The sequence below is a fragment of the Clavelina lepadiformis genome, chromosome 2, assembly GCF_947623445.1.
Source record: "Clavelina lepadiformis chromosome 2, kaClaLepa1.1, whole genome shotgun sequence".
Classification (NCBI taxonomy): Eukaryota; Metazoa; Chordata; class Ascidiacea; order Aplousobranchia; family Clavelinidae; genus Clavelina; species Clavelina lepadiformis.
Genome location: NC_135241.1, coordinates 13,208,912 through 13,226,127, shown reverse-complemented (window position 1 = coordinate 13,226,127; position 17,216 = coordinate 13,208,912). Strand labels below are relative to the sequence as shown.

Genomic DNA, 17,216 nt, shown 5'->3' with positions numbered 1-17,216 from the left:
TTTTTGTCAGTTTAGATTTACACTCTAAAAAAATACTACCCAATTATCAAGCAATTATTCTCCTTTTTGTGGGCATTATGCTTATTCTTTACACTTAGTATTAAGAATATTGTTGATATCTATCCTATAGTTGGTAAAATTAATTAAACTTACTCCATTCCATGATAATAACCCTGCTTCAAGTCGGGCAGACAATTTTTTCTCCACTCTTTGGTCAAGTCTCTTCACCCAAAATGATAAGTTAGAATAAGAACGAAGATTTAGGTCATCTACACATTTTTGAATTCTTGCTGCAAAGGAAACAAGAGTACATATCGAATCCCGCAGGAAACTTATAAATATAAGAGCATTGGATGCTAATCAAAAAATACTGAAATGCAATGCTATTCAAAAAAGCGTCAAGGATTTTGTCATAGAACTGTTGTAGATACTTAAATACGCTCAAACATATGTATTAAGTTTATGTCTCTTCTTGTGAAAAACTTTATCAGTTAAGCATATTCTAAAGGTATGGTTGTGGACCACCATGGTCCAACTGCAGACACAAAAGTCAAGGGCTACTCTTGGCCCGCAAAGATAATTGCTTTGGAATTAGCATGATATCATAATCATAAAAATAGCTCCAAATTAAAAAACTCAACAACATTAACAAGGAAAGGTTTGAGGTTGCCATAAAACGTCTTAAACAACAATACTAAGACACACTTACCAAGTATTTCTGAAAATGAATGAAAGCCGTATTGACAGCTATCAAGACTTTGCACTTCTGCAGTAATTATTGCATCTATTTCAAGTAAATCATCAACCTTTTCTCCAAAGTTATACACCTGCTCAGCAAACTTTTGCACATAAGGATCTAATTTGTATGATTCCCACACCAACTGCACACCTTCAAACAGAAGCAACTAATATTAAATTGAAATTGCTTGTGATAAAATTTGGAAACACAAGAAAAAAATATTTGCAACCAATGAAAAACAAAAAGGGTACTGTAGGGTAAGGTTTCAGCAATAATGCCAAATTTGAAAATGGAAATGTCGGAAATGTCGGAGTTGATGGAAACAGTTTAATTGCAGACGTTTCGGGTAATAACTATACTCATGTTCAATACAAAATGTAACTTATCCTGAATAATGCAATTATATTGTTCATACAGGGACAGAGCTTGATAACCATGCGGGAGTAGAACTGTTAATTAAGATTAGAAATCTTAAAAAATAGAGCCAAGAAATAAGGTTTTTGAAAAGATATAAGATCGTTAAATATTGAATAAAACCAATGGTGATGGTGGTTGAACAATGGTATTGAACAAAAACAATGGTGGTATCGATGTGTGCACATCGATATTGAGAGTTGATTGACGGTTGTGGACTTGGATGCCTTGTTTTATAATGATTTTCGGTGCTAGTTAGCATCGGATAAAATCACACGACTGGAAAAATCAGTAGATTGTGGTGGATGATCCAAGATATTGTTTAAAACGTTTGCAATTTAAGTATTTGCATTAACTCTGGCTCTAGTATTTTTTCTTTGAATTACTCTTATCTTCCAAACATTTTGCTCCTCAATGAAAAATTTAAATATTTTTAGAGTAACTTTGATTTAATTTCCATAAAATTGAGAACATAAAAATTCACATGTAAGTGAAAAATAGACATGGATATTAAATGCAACTTGGTACATATTACAAATAATGTGTGCTATCCGTTCATGCAGTTATATATTATAAAAGCCTTGGGAATTATTGTTTCCTAATAACTGGATGATTTCAATACAAAGATTATCAAGAATACCACGGTAAAAAAACGGTAAACGGCAAAAAATAGAACAAATTACAAGTGAATTCTTCGATTTGAGTCAGTTTGAGTTGGGACTCGAGTCATGTAGAGTTAATTAAGACAGTAACCCATGTCAAGTCAATGCATGAAACTTCAAAACTTTTCTGAAATCACATTACATGTTGCATTAATTTGGATACTATAATATCATAGCTGTTTCCTAATTAGGATGATTGACACTAGGGATGGGACAAAACCAAAGTTACTCGGACTCGTCGTCATTACTTAAAATTACTTGTTGAGTCCGAGTAATCAGATAAATTACTCGATACCAGAACTAAAGTCTGTTTGTCAGAAAATGCTTAAGGCACCTAGATTACTGTTTTCTGTTGTACAAACGTAAAGCACAAATGGCGCACTTAGGTCTTCACATGTTTTTATTGCTCCTAAAGTAGTGAGGAACCATGAATGCAAGAGATTGTAACTGCTGCATGTCTTTTGTTCATTTTATTGGCACTAAGCTATTACTATTTCCGCCGCTACGCTTTACAAATGTGATGTATGGCCAAAACATATGTAAGCTAAGTTTTTTTAATGTACAATATTTCTTAAGTTTAAGCCAAAATATTATCATAAACGCTATTTACTATGTAATTCTAGCTTAAAAAAGTTGAGTTAAACCTATCACAAAAGAACATTTATGTTTTTCGCTACCATTATTTCCTTCCAATCTAAATCTAACTTCATTCAAACACTAAATTACTAGAATTAACTTTTTCCATAGTCATTCTCCTAACTGCCTAGCTTTAACAACGAGCAGAAAAATTGTAAAGAGAAAATCTAGCAGCACATATCTATGTTACGTAAAAAACCAAAATCGTAACAATGCTGTCTACACCCAACCATTTTAGAGAGCCAATTCAAGTCTTTTGTTTGGCAATTAACCGGGAATGCTTTTGTACAAACACTTCGTTTGCAGAAATATTTTATCAAAACTCTGCATTTGATAACTTGCTGTGGTATGCCACTTACTGAATTCATTGTTGCCGTTATTATCAACTAATTACTAAATTTGTGGTACTGATTCAACTCTGTCAAACAAATGCCAGTAGCTTTTTTGTATTCACAGAAGCAAACAACAATGCACTGACAAATTGTAAAGAAAAATTCTCTGCAACAACGAGTGTGAGCATTACGTCTTTTAGAGAAAGTAGCCTACTGACATAAACTTACTAATGTTGTTAGTATTTAAAGATGGCTGAAAGATGTTTAAACGTGAAGACCGACATATATAACATCATCGAGTATTGCTCGAGTCCGAGAATTAAAAACATGCCAACACTCGACCGAGTAATTGGACTCAAATTTAATTTGGCCCATTCCTAATTGATATTAATTACAGAGGTGTGAATTTTTAGAAAAATTTGTTACCCAAAGCTCATTTTTCATTTTCATAACATAACTCATCCTTTTGATCTCTGACTGCAGTCAAATCGAGTCATTTAGGAACTGTGACTCGAGTCAAGTCAAGTCATGGAAAAATGTGACTCATGTGACATGTTTTCTTGAAATCTTGCAAGAATTGGTAACCAAACACTCACGAATATTATAAAACAATTTTGGAAATAAAAATGTCATCACAATTTTGAAAAAAATCCTTGTACTTTTTTGATTTCAATATAACTTCATACTGTTTATCTTGGCACAACCAAACCTTTGGTCAATTATTTCTATACTGACTCTCAATGTACGCAACAAAAATTAAGGACATGCAATGACATGATCCAAGGATAAACCAAAGCCGTTTAACAGTAAATCCACGCATTTTTTGGAATTCAGACATGGTCTCTTCTACTTGCTTTGTTAACCCTGATAAAATTTTATGTTAGAAGACACACAATTATAATATAAAAATTTAAAAAATGGTGCGATCCTCAAATTTCCAAATCATAATATTTTGGGGGTTTTAACATTATTTTCTAGAAATTTGTTGGAATTGTGGAATGCGTAAGGTCAAATATGGAAAAAAAATTTGAACTGAAATCTTTAACTTTTAGTCTCAAAAATCAGAATAATTGATTTCATTCGGATTTTTTAAAATTTTAATGCAAATAATTTAATAAGCGTGTATACTTCAACAAGCTAATTTCGGACTAATCATGTGAGAAGAGTAGAATGGTTTTCGAATCTCAAATTTAACCTTCTTGATGTTTCTGTCAGATCTTAAAAATGTGAATGCATGCGTAGTGGACTGGTTTATAACCGCAACCGATTGGTGTTAAGTCGTTTATAGTCACTAACAAATAAATAGGCAGCAAACTTGCTTACAAATAAATATAAAATAATCACTGCAGTGGTCATTTAAATATTGTTTGAAGTAATTTTTTCCTTCCTAAAAAGGCACATAGTGTGCACATTAATGACATGAACACAAAAATAAGAATATCTTTTTTGTTTTCATAATTACATTCTATCGAAAATGAAGTATAACCATCACTTTTTATTTATAGTACACAAACATTGGCATAAAAACGCATTCAGTATTTATGTTGGGACAAAGGAGTTATGGTAAAATGCACATATCCAAATTAGATTTTGATCCGTATTGTAGTGCTTATACCAACTACTAGTTGTCTCAGTCACATAAATAAACAAATAAAAAATGATTACTTCTGCTTCTTCATGCATTGTTAAAAATTTCTAATAAGTTTTAAAAGGAACAAAGTAGTTGTCAGAAAAGATAACACACTGCAAGTTCTTTTCATGTATAACTGGGGTCATAAATGTAGTGATGATACTTGGAAAGGAAAAAGGAAAGAAACCGTCTGTTTACGCAATAAGAGTAAAAACATAGTTGAATTTGATGGTACCAAAAGTTTCAAATTGTAGGCCTGGGGCCTAAAATGTTGGACCGATTGCAAATGATAGCTTCTTGTTTTTAGGTATTTCCAATTTTAAAAATTATTATGGGAAGCAATATTCTTCCAGCAATAACCTGCAGAGTTGGACTTTTATATGAATGCCCGAGGTGAGCGTATTTTGCAATAAACAATTATTTGAAAACCATTTGATAGACGAAGAGGCTATTTCTTAAATACATTTTCGAGCAGCAAATTCGAGGTGTAACATATACAATTATACATTATATACGCAACTGAGTCAAAGAGTTGTACAAATCTCGAAATCAGGTAAACTTTTGAAAGTATATTAATAATTAAATTATTCCAACATTTGAGAGCTATGTTTCAATGTTAGTAAACAAAGAGGTTAATTAGGTTAACAGTAATTTTTTAATACAACCTTCCATAAAAGTTCCATGCAAATCTTTTTTCAGTTGAGCGATAAGAGGAATAATATTCGGATGGCTTTCAATTTTTCGAAGCACGCTTTCATACGTACGAACAGATTCCATCAGGGATATAGCAAATGGATACAGTTGATTAGCCTAACCAAGAACATCAACATGAGCAAGAATAACAAATGAAACAAAACGTCAAACATAAACATTTAACATTTATTACCTGATGCGCTTTGTTAACTATGGCTAGAGGTACTCTAAACCCAAGCCATTTTAAGTTCCTCACTTCTTTTGCCAAAGTGATCACCTCCGGCTACATAAAAATGATAATTTAAACCTAAACACCCAGAAATTAAAAGATGAACATGAAACATTTCCTATAACAAAAAGCTATTCCTTGTTATTATACAATCCTATGTTACACTGAAACAGAATTACCTGGAAATTCACTTTAGGGCGTAACAATTTTTGAATTTCTGAAGTACCCTTTGAAATGCGACCAACTCGGACATAGTCAATTGCATAAATCCGCCCACTTACGGCAATATTACGTTGCTGTACCTGTCAAGCAAACATAACGTTACAAAACATTTTTAACATGATTTGCATTATATTAACTAAACAAATCATGCCTTTTGTGCCCAGTCTTCAAAGATACTCTTTGTGTCCACTTTACTTCTAAAACTATCACCATCTTGCTTCAGCTTCTGGCCCTCAACATGATTTTCCCAACCTAAAACATGGTGGAAACACTGGAAACATGATTTGCATAAATTGTACATTTGAATTAGAGACTGTATATACGAGTATCAATTTTGTGCCTATGTCCATTATATAATAAGCTCTCTGAAACACTCAGCTTCACACTGCTTTTGGCGTATACAAATATGTTAACTAAGGGTACAATAAAAAAAATAACCGATCTGTGAAAAAATAGTGTTTAATAAATTACCATCATGATTTCTAGTAGCTTTCTATGGAAATCTTTATTTTCAAATGGTCAAGACTGGATCACTTTACTTTTACGTAACATTTTATTACTTTATCTGCATTACAAATGTTTCAAGATTGATATAAAACGTATGCTAAAAATTTTCAAAATTATTTGGCTGTTTTATTCATCCTTTACAAAGCCAATCCAAACATTAGGCATCTACGACTGGTAGTAAATTTTTTGTCCTAAATTTCACAGATGTTCTACAATTAATTAGGGTGGGTATTTGAGGCATGGGCCTCAAAATAATTCTAGGCATAGGCCAGGCCAGGCCATGAGTTGGAACTAGATAGTAACCATGCTGCTGAAGATTAAGCAGACGAGCAGGCGATGTGTTCAAGCAATTGATGAATGAAAATTGCTTCAATGCTGCACATCAGTGGATGGGAAAAGAAACCCCATCCTGGGCAAGAGCCCAGTTTATGGAGACCATAGCACTAAGGAAGGTCGTTGTTTTTAGTCTGAGTTTGTACAGCAAGAATGCAAACCAATGCTGTCCAATAGACACCAACAATAATCTTTGGAAGATGTAATGAAAATACAGCTCGTTGCAAAATGGAAACTTTTCTGGTATATCGACAGTGATGTAAAGAAAAAGATGCCAATGCTGTCAAATAAAAGATAGTGCTGACCCTTCTTGATCCGAAGCTGAAGACTTCAGTGGCACTGGTGGTAACGTTTCAATCCAGTAACTGGTTCAAGTCTTTTATCTTGAAAATATGTAAAAGCAATCTGCAGCAATTGGAGCAAATATCCAAAATAGTTGTGTAATGAGTGTTGAAAATTTAAAAGTTAATGAAAAAACAGACTAACGTATAATTTCCCTAATCTGATTCAAAATTTCCAATACCATCATCTTACCTAAGCGCATTATCAAAAGGTATTTGTCATGCGCATGCTGGATGCTTGCTGATACTTACTTATATATGTTTTTAGTGTTCTACTCTTTTATGATCCTTAAAAGGATAATATTATCGTGTTATTGTGCAGAGTTTGGTTATTACTAATAAAGTATGTAAGCCTACTATAAAAAACAATTTTCAAATACTGTTTTTAATAGACTTAGAATGGTGTTAAAAAAATCGCTCATAAGATTTTAAAACTTGTAAAATCAGACTCAGTGCTCCTACAATCGTTGTAAAGCCAAGTAACATCCTGCTTCACAAACAATACTTTGCTGTTATACCATAAACTTGACGGTACAATAAATCAAAAAAAAATTTTCAACACTGTATTTTAGGTGTTTTCCACAATGGTCCATTCTTCACATCACCTTTGCCCATACCTCAATTTTTTATTCTTAAAATTTTATCGATGATGAAAAAAGGTAAATGAATTGATTATTCGTAAATGCAACAGAAAGGAAAGTATACAAGTGATAAGTTAGTGCTATGTAATAACATGAGTAGGAGCTAATTTTCAAGAATAAAAATATGCATTGGACATAAGAGTTGGAGCTAATTTTAAAGAGGTGGCACTGCCATACCTGACACCTTTCCCAAGCTAGTTTGCATGTTTACCTGTACCAGGATAAGCACACAATGGACACATTGCTACGGTAATAACAAACAGTAATAAAACTTAACATTCCATTTTCCTTGGGTAAATTTTCCCTACTAATTACAAAATAGATTCGAAAAACGAAAAATAAACTTACTCATGTCTTACTAATCTTACTAATCAAGCCTACCTTTGCCAAGTACATCTTCCACGCGCCTCATATATGCCGAAAGTTGTTTTTCTATCTGTCGTACCCAAATAATTGAACCAGCTACTGGAGGAAGGTCACGCTTTCTTGTAAGAAGCTCTTCTTTGCTTCCAGCATGTTGACGCTTAAATTTTTCATGAAGAGTTTCTATATCATCTTTGACCTGAATAAAGATGGTAAAGAAATAGCCACTCAAAACACTTCACCGAGCCACATATCCTCTTCATTTAGGAATATGTACAATAATGCAAGGTGTTGGATAGTAGATCAGTGTCACACCGATAATACTTGGAAAATATTATGTTTCCGTTGCTGACAACCTTATAGGTGTAATACGTGATAGACATGGCCTTGCATTTCTATCGTATGCGTTAAACCTTGTTTGTGGTCAATATGACCATAACAGCCAAATAGCAATCATATCAGTACTAACATGTGCCCAGTCGAAATGGACAACCTGTATTACACACTACCAATTCTCACCCTCTGAATTAACTGGGTCTGGTACTCCCGAATAGCTCCTCTGATGTGAGGTCGTACAAACAGAGCATTAAATCTAACAAATAAAGACTTTCAGTTAATATTTAACATTGAAAATAAGAAAAATGAAATGTAATCTAGTACCAGAGGCGGATATAGCTGGGGTGTTAAGATGTTGCAATACCACGCCAGCAGTAAAAATAATTTTGGGGTTTACTGCTTAAAATTTATTTTGCTGGTTAAAAACAACCATGCAACACCATGCATTCCCTAAATCGCTTTAATGACAAGAGGAAAGCATTTGTTACTTTTCCCTGTTGCTATCCCTTTTCTCTGACCTTTGCCCAATTTTCTTCTCTTATTCTCTTTTAAATAATCACATCTGGTTTGAGTACAGTAAATATTTTTGAGAAAAAATAATAAACACAATGCAATGCAATAAACATAATGCATTGCGGTACTGAAAGCATCTACACTTTTGTAACATGGCATCTATCAGACTTGGGCGACAAAACTGTGCTGCATGACAGTTTGCAGCTGCACTGAATTACCATGACATTAAAAGGGAAGCAAAACAAACGAAATATAACCGAATACGATAGTCGATAAATCACAATTTGCTGTGCGATTATCTGGTTAATAGTAACCATTGTGGTTTATCCCTTGTCATTCTTATTAAATAATACGGTTGTATATCATCTGAGTGACAGTTTATTTGAGTGACAGTTCATTTGAAAGACATAATTATAGTTCATTTGAGTGACACATTGATAAGGACTGTGTAATTCATTTGAGTGACAGATTGACATTTGATGTTAAAGTTGCAGTTGTTGTTAATTAGTAAGTACACAGATGACAACACACACAAGACAAAGTTTAGAATACTATCCACAAAAAAACAACTAAGAATCCTCAACCATCTCGTCCAATTCTTCTGTTAGTTCCGCAGTTGGTCCGATCTTCAAATTACGCGCAATTCGGCGGAGGAATACTTCCTGTGGAAAGTCTTCTTGCTGGGAAAACAAATTTCCAATGCGCGTTTCTTTTTGCCTTGTCATACGCGATCGGCGCAATGGTGTCGATGCACCAAATTCAAGGCGAAAGAGTTCTTGGGAAACTCTATGATGCTCGCTTTGAAACTCTTCAATTATTTTAAAAATGCTTTGGTGGTATCTGTTGACAATTGCATTGAAGCGGTGATGCCCGGCCTCCTGGATGTTATTTGTACGACCGATTGTTGCATTACTGTAGTTTGAACAGTACTCACCAATGTGTCACTCAAATGAACTGTCACTCAGTTGAGCATGAATTATTTGTCACTCAAATGAACGTTAAAAGAATGTGTCACTCAAATGAGCTGTCACTCAAATGAAGTGTCACTCAGTTGATCAACTACCAAATAATACATCTATTTAATTATTGCACTCGTTGTATATACTGATTACAATTACATCATTTTGGTACCATCATGTTAATTATGATATTATGTGTGCCCGTGTAATTAACTTAACCTGTATATCTGGCTCGCTGCCCACGATTGATTATTGTTTATTTGTTTTTCTTTAATGAAAACTTCGTTCGATGGTACCAAAAGTGGTCATTTTTTTGTTTTTATTAACCATAGCAAAAAAACAAAGACATGTCTAGAGCGTGTATTTTTATTGGCACAAGGAGCGATCTAATTAACATACAATAGTGGCAACGTATACAGTTCGAGTCATTGTTAAGCTAAAAAATGACAAACACAGAGAAAAACTGTTGAAATCGCAACATTACATACAAAAGTGTATGAGGCCTTTTTTATTCCTTGCATTTTATTTTCTGTAAATACTTTTTTTTACAAAGTTTTGTGATGTTACCTGATCTTCTGGTTATGTTAAATACCTCGTATCAAAAGCTATGGCGCAATTAAGGATGCACTTTCTAGAATAACGAATCCTAAAGAACTGAATTTCAAAAGATTCAAATCTAATTTCCGTATTTTTCCCAGTCTTATGAAGTGGTTTTATTTTATGATTGAGGGTGTTCATTGGCATGTGCAGGAGATATTGTGGTCGGTTGTTATTTCACATTTCCATACAATGCGCTGGGTGTGTTGATCGTCATCAACTGAACCATGTGTCATGTCAATTTGAAAATTATCAACTTGGTTGAACTATAATATTTTTGTGAGCCTATTGCAAAGGCAAAACAAAAGCACCGCAGGTGTTTAATTTTTTATACTTGTATTCTATTCTAGAATAAGATTTAATTTTGGATCCAAAATAAACTATTCTAGATTATTCTAGAATAGTGAACTATTCTGTATTGTACATCCCTAGGCACAATACATATATAGCCTTGCACTAGTATATGTCCGTGTGCACTAAAGCATTGTGTTAGTTATGATGAAACAATCGCTTTTCGGATAACATTATCCAGGCATTGTTTACAAACTCACTTCATTTTTTTGCAAAAGTATTTATGACCAACGAGCACCGTATTTGACGAATCGGATTATCCCCGGTAACAAACAACCCTTACAGATTTGCATGTAGTATTATACTTTGAATAATTTAATATGGAAAGCAAGCAGTGGAATGAGCTTGGCTCAGAACACTTTGGTCTTTTAAAAAAAAAGGCAAATATTTTGAGCAAAACCTTGGCAAAAGTCAAAACTTGTTTTTTGGGGAATCCCCATTTTCAAAAATTGCTACGAACAGAACACCTCCTTAGAGATTTCCTACATCCGCCCCGGTATAGTACGCATCATAACAGCAATAACACAAACATAAGATTAGATACCTCGAGAAAATATGAAACATTTCATTAGCATTTTTTGCAGTTCCAAGTTGATCACGCAGATGAGCAGTAATTCGAGTTTCTACTCTATCAATTCTTTCATTATACCGATGTATAGCTTGCTCCCAGACATCTGTACCTACAGTTTTGCATTTCAAGATGTTATGCCTTGATTAATATAGTATTTAAATCATGTATCCACAGACTGTATTTATTTAAATCAGTGGTGTCCAACTTAAGTACAACAGCAGGCTTGGTGCTGCTTTTGCCTGTCACATTTACAATCCTAACACAAAACACTACACACAAAGAATTAGCCATAATATCAAAATAAATGAGTAAATATGACACCTAACAGTAACATACTAATGTTGTTACATGAGACACTAAAGCAAGCATACATTTAAAAAAAATGTGAAATGCAACGTAAATTGCTGATTGTCAGTTGGTCAACAATGATTCCAGAAAGAAATATCGCACAGATCTCATAATATTGTATTACTGGTGACATGCTTGTATGTTCAATTCGCTGACACTGTATTCTTACTTGGACTCGCTTAGCGTGATTTAAGTGTTTTCTGTTGTTTCATACAAAGCAGTCTCGGTTACCATTGCTACTGGTTGCAACCCTTTAAATTTTCAATTCATTCATTTGAAGGACATATCTTGACTCATCAAAGAAAATGCAAAACTTCATAAAAAAATGTATAAAGTGAAAAATGGATCCATTCCCTGAGAAAATAAAATCTGCCAAAAGAAAATAGTGGCATGGTCTCTCATTCACAAACTTGGTGGCAACAAAACATCCAAATGTAACTGCCAACTAGGGTTAGTTCGGATATCAATAATTTTTACTATCCGGATAACGGATATATCCGTATATTTGGAATTTATCTAACCGGTTAACCGGATAATAACTGCTAAGTGAGACAATCGATTTCACGAGGTTTGCATGAAAAATGGATTGTAAAATCATTACACAGTTTTATTATAGATCTACGTACACGGCTACTACACGCGCAGTACGAGCGAATACGAGAAAAATCAAATTTAAAACGAACGAACACGGCTACTACACGCGCAGTACGAGAAAAATCAAATTTAAAACGAACGAACACGGCTACTACACGCGCAGTACGAGAAAAATCAAATTTAAAACGAACGAACACGGCTACTACACGCGCAGTACGAGCGAATACGAGAAAAATCAAATTTAAAACGAACGAACACGGCTACTACACGCGCAGTACGAGAAAAATCAAATTTAAAACGAACGAACAAACGAATTTCAAACGCAAATTTAATGTTCACATTGTTCACTGCTTCTGCAACGCCCTCCTTATAAAGCACAATGCATCAATTGTGGAATCCTGTAGACGGGACCGGAGTTTTGTAACAAAGAGTCCACATGCACTGAATGCTCTTTCTGCTTCCACAGAAGTGGGCTGAATAGTAAGCAGCGCTTCATAGAGAGTCTGAAGGTTGGCAGGTCGTTTCCCAGAAGCTTCAAAGACTTCACATTCCTTTTGGACCATTCTTCTGTTTAGGTTTGGACTTGGAGTACTGGAAGGACGAGTAGCTGATACTGGAATTGATGCCGACATGATAGCTCGCTCTAATTCTTCCTTGAGAGATTCGCGTGATGATCCTCTACATACCGTTGCAGAAGCGAGTGATATCAACTGGCTGTCTTCTCCAGGACCAGGCTTTGCTGCTGCAATCAATTTTTGCATTAGGGTTGCTGCAAGAGCATACATCTTGTTTCTGTTTCCGTATTCGCCAAATGTATCAAGCTTGTTCTCTATCAGAAAATTGGGATCATACAAATATTCAACTAGATGAACAAGACATGCATTTCTCCTTTCCTTGATTCTTACCTCAAGATGAGACTTAAGAGATGCCGAGTACGCAGAATTAGAATTAGAAAGAGTTTTAAGCACAAATTCGTGAATCCGCTCAGAAGTTAGAAGTGTAGCGTCCCTTCTGCAAAGTCCATCTACAGCATGTTTAACTGGTTCAAGGACATCAATCAGATCACGGAGAATTTTAATTTCTGCGTCCGTAATGGTGATAGAAGTTCCGATCTCAACAAGAGCCATTCTGATACATTTTTCTGCTCTTACAAATGTTTTAATCATCTCTAAAAGACTGTTCCATCTGGTCTTTGAATCCAGAATTAACTTCAGCTCTGTATTCAATTGTGCTTGGATATGCCTTTGCAGAATTTCGTTCTTCAGAGGACTTTTGCGAAACATCTTCGCCACTGTTCTTACCTTCCTTATCACTTGTGACGTGATGTGAAGAACCACTGATGTGATACATCCTAAAACATGGCCTATACATGCTTTTTGATTGATACTTATGATAAACACTTCCAATTAAGATATAATGCTATAATACCTAAACCATATAAGTTAATTGAACTATTGTTAACTATTAGTTAAATTTTGTTGAATCTATCAATAACAGACACAACAGCAAGTTACTAGATAAAACTAGGTATCTAATTTTTTATCCATTTTAATGAATCTAAATGATGAGATGATTTTTGACCTTCCTTAGAAATATCCAAAACATCAACTTCCTTAACATTCTTGTAAGCCAAGTTAACCTCTTCTATAGCATTTTCATCAGCTGCGTCCAATTGATAGTCCACCTGGAAAATAAGTCAGTTTGCGAATACTAGAGATTTACAAGAATCCATTAATAAGCATTTTTAATAGGTAATAAAATAAGTAATAACAGGTATTTTTTTAAAACTATAAAATAGTTAAGTATGTGATTTACTGGCTAAAGTAAAATTATAGCAGGGTAAACAAAACTTTAGAAGTCATATAGCAATGCTTCAAATATATATTATTATCAATACAGACCTATATATATAATCAATGCATTCCTATGATTTTAAAAAACAATTTTATTATGGCTATTTCAATTTAAAGGATTTTCCAAGTATCATGTCAATCATGGCAAAATACTATCTAAACATTGACTAACTTGGCTTATAAAACAATGTAGTCGCTAAACATATTTCTCTTAAACCAGTTTTGAAAAAAATGTACTACACCGTGTCTGGTAATGACCGATATTTTAAAAAACAAGATCATAATTTCTTGCCGAAGCTCATAATTTCATACATATTTAAATTTTCCTGAGGTATTATTCGTGTTATCAAAATCTTTCATTCAGGTGATATACGTCAAATCCATTTAAGTGTTTTCATATTGGCCATCTCTAATAAATAAGGTGTGGGTTTTTAAGTTTACAAATTGTCTACTAGAAATTTTTTCACCAATTGCAATGTGCTGCTTGGCTTGGTGCTTTCTCATTTTAGAAACCATCCCCACCCCTAAATAGTCCACATAAAAATTAATCGATTTTGGTACATTTAAAAAGCCTGCTTTCAACAATTTTGCACCAAGATCACACTTAGGAATATCAATTTAATCGGCTTTCTTTTGCAGTTAACTAAATGCCATACACTTGTCGAGTCATATAAAGTGCAAGAAATCCATTGTATATTTTAAAAGAATGGAGATCTAGATTCAATAGGCTATAGTGGAAAAATATTACATTAAGCAACAATATAAAATTCATTGCAAGTATCAAAAACAAGAAACAATAACAATAAGAAAAAGAATGACCTTATTCTCATCTAATCCCAGAGACAAACTTGGCTGGAGTTGTGATCTACCAACAAATGAACCTTGTGGCTTAAGGACCCGAATAATCACATTTCTAAGTTGTTCGTGCTGCCTTCTAAATTTTCTCATTTGGTCGAGCCTGTAATAATTAAAAGCAAAATACTTTACTTTGAAGAGTAAATAACTATAACAACCTAACACTACTAACAATAAACACTTTTTTGCAGAAGTATTTTAAAGAATGAGAATCTATAGGATGCTGTTAATCCAGTGCTTTTTCAATTAATTACTCATAATTCTTTTAACAGGCATTCGGTTATATCAGAAGTCAATAAACTAAGGACCGCGGCCAAATGTGAGCCTTCAAGCAATTATAACCTGTAACCAAGTCAATGTGGGCTGAGTGATAGCTATTAGAAAGAGTTAACTTGGAGCACTAGCAATCCACTTCTTGATAATTTTTTTCCATCTTAAGTAAAGGTTAACTACAGCTATAACGACAAACATCTGGAAAACACAACCAGCAACCTCCCACTCACATAGCGTTAATTCTTACATCACATTGAGAATGCAAACCTATTTTTATTTATACAGTAACGTTAATCCTTCACTACCCTACCACTTATTTTCAGCAATTGTGGTTTGGACAGTAGTTGATTAATTCACATTGAGTGTTCAAAAGACATCCAAGTCAGCGAACAGTTATATATAGAGGTTTAGGGTTTATTTTATCAGTAACGATGTAATTATATTTTCCAACAAAATGTGAAAGCTGAATCTAAATTTCATAATCAACATGTTAAATTTAGGGTAGTGAGAACTGACCGCTATAGTTTGCTAGTAGATTCCAACCCATGTTCACACAAACCAAAGCGTGTTTTAGTTTGAAGACTGGAATACAACTCAACATTAGTGATGAGAGTGTAATTAGTTTTGCTAACTGTCTGTTAATCGCAGGTTACCGTGGATTGCTAAAACCTGTGCAAAGCACGTAACTAGATTAAAAGTTAATTGAAGTTATCCTATAAGTTTCATAAAATAATGTCTGCTGCGCAAAAGAGAAAAGCACATGGAAATTATTAATATTTACTGCCTTAAGTATATTTTGCATGTAATGTTGGGCCTTCATTTGCTAATAATGAGAAAATTTGGGCTATCGTAATAAAAGTTTCCCAACCACTGGGTTATACGGTCGCCAGATAAAGCAGCTTTGTGACGTAACAATACAATAAAACTGAATTGTGAAGCATCATGCAGCTTTAGTTATGCAGTGTGTTTGATATAGCCTATTCCCGTTAATGTTATTATACTTGCAGTTCATCGTTAAAAACTAGATCTTATACGGTATCAAAATGTTTTGAGATGGATTCATATTCGAAAAATAAAATGAAGCGTAAAAAAATTGTTTAAGTATACTTGCTTAAATATAAAAATTCAATAATCCGTTTTTTTTTTCTGTGTGTATTCATTCAAATGTCTAAAAAATCGTTCCCACCTCAATTAATCAATCATTTTATTTTTCGCCAAAAGCGTAGTGGGGACGAAAAATAAAGCCAGTTGTTACTAACACGCGCCAATGAACAAGAAAAAGTGACAAAGCTGAAAATGCTTAAAACATGCTCAAGAGAAAGAACATTGTTATTTGCTTGTAACAACTAGCACGGCCACTAAACCTATAATTAAATTAGTTAAATCCATAAAACATAAGTTGAAAAAGCGAGAATTAAGCAGACGAGCAGGTGATGTGTTCAAGCAACTGATGAATGAAAATTGCTTCAGTTCTGTACATCAGAGGATGGAAAAAGAAACCCACCATAAAGGAAACCCCATCCTTGGCAAGAGCCCAGTTTCTGGTGGCCATAGCACTATGGAAGGGCGTTGTAGATTAGCCCAAGTTTGTACAGCAAGAATGCACACCAATGACAATCATTGGAAGATGTGAAACAACACTGCTCGTTGCAATATTGAAATTTCTCTGGTACATGGACAATGATGTACTTGGCTGGATAACATAGATAGCACGGAATACAGTAAAACATACAATAATTCTATTCATGGATTACATTGGGCCTTGAACAATATATTTAACTAACCAAGAAAATTATATCTGAAGCAATAAAATTCAAAAAAATAGAGGTTGATGTAGACTGGTATTGTAATTTTAATCCTCAGGCTGAGGAAAAGAAAGCTTATTTTTAATAACAATATTTAGGTTGGTTGAATTACAATACTTTGTAAAATGTAAGTAAATATTGATATCAAATATCAAATATCCAGTTGATAAATATTTTTTTATTAGTTCATCATTTTGACGTTTATTTGCAAAAGTAGATTGCAAGCTTGAAATGTTTGGGTACCTCTTCATTGGATCATCCTGTTCACCAGGGGTGTCAAACTTAATTAGCACCAAGCACCGCATTCGGTATTTCGAGTAAGATAGCCTCACTGACAAACCTGATTTTGACCATGAATCATTTCCCACACCCCATTGACTATGCCAAGATAGTCGCAGCACAACAAGCTGATGCTGCCA

General features: G+C 33.9%; 1 protein-coding gene across 1 annotated transcript in view; it reads right to left on the bottom strand.

Moving 5' to 3' along the window:
• The window catches only part of LOC143445123 (cytoplasmic dynein 1 heavy chain 1-like), a 160,868-nt gene that overhangs the window by 116,053 nt on the left and 27,599 nt on the right, over window positions 1–17,216 (bottom strand). Inside the window, exons 10-20 of the mRNA XM_076944003.1 lie at window positions 14,684–14,822; window positions 13,593–13,695; window positions 11,043–11,178; window positions 8,262–8,334; window positions 7,761–7,941; window positions 5,709–5,809; window positions 5,515–5,637; window positions 5,300–5,389; window positions 5,079–5,223; window positions 710–889; window positions 154–290 (exon numbers count right to left, since the gene is read on the bottom strand). Coding sequence (XP_076800118.1) covers window positions 154–290; window positions 710–889; window positions 5,079–5,223; window positions 5,300–5,389; window positions 5,515–5,637; window positions 5,709–5,809; window positions 7,761–7,941; window positions 8,262–8,334; window positions 11,043–11,178; window positions 13,593–13,695; window positions 14,684–14,822 — 1,408 coding nt within the window. The remainder of the gene's footprint in view (window positions 1–153; window positions 291–709; window positions 890–5,078; window positions 5,224–5,299; window positions 5,390–5,514; window positions 5,638–5,708; window positions 5,810–7,760; window positions 7,942–8,261; window positions 8,335–11,042; window positions 11,179–13,592; window positions 13,696–14,683; window positions 14,823–17,216) is intronic.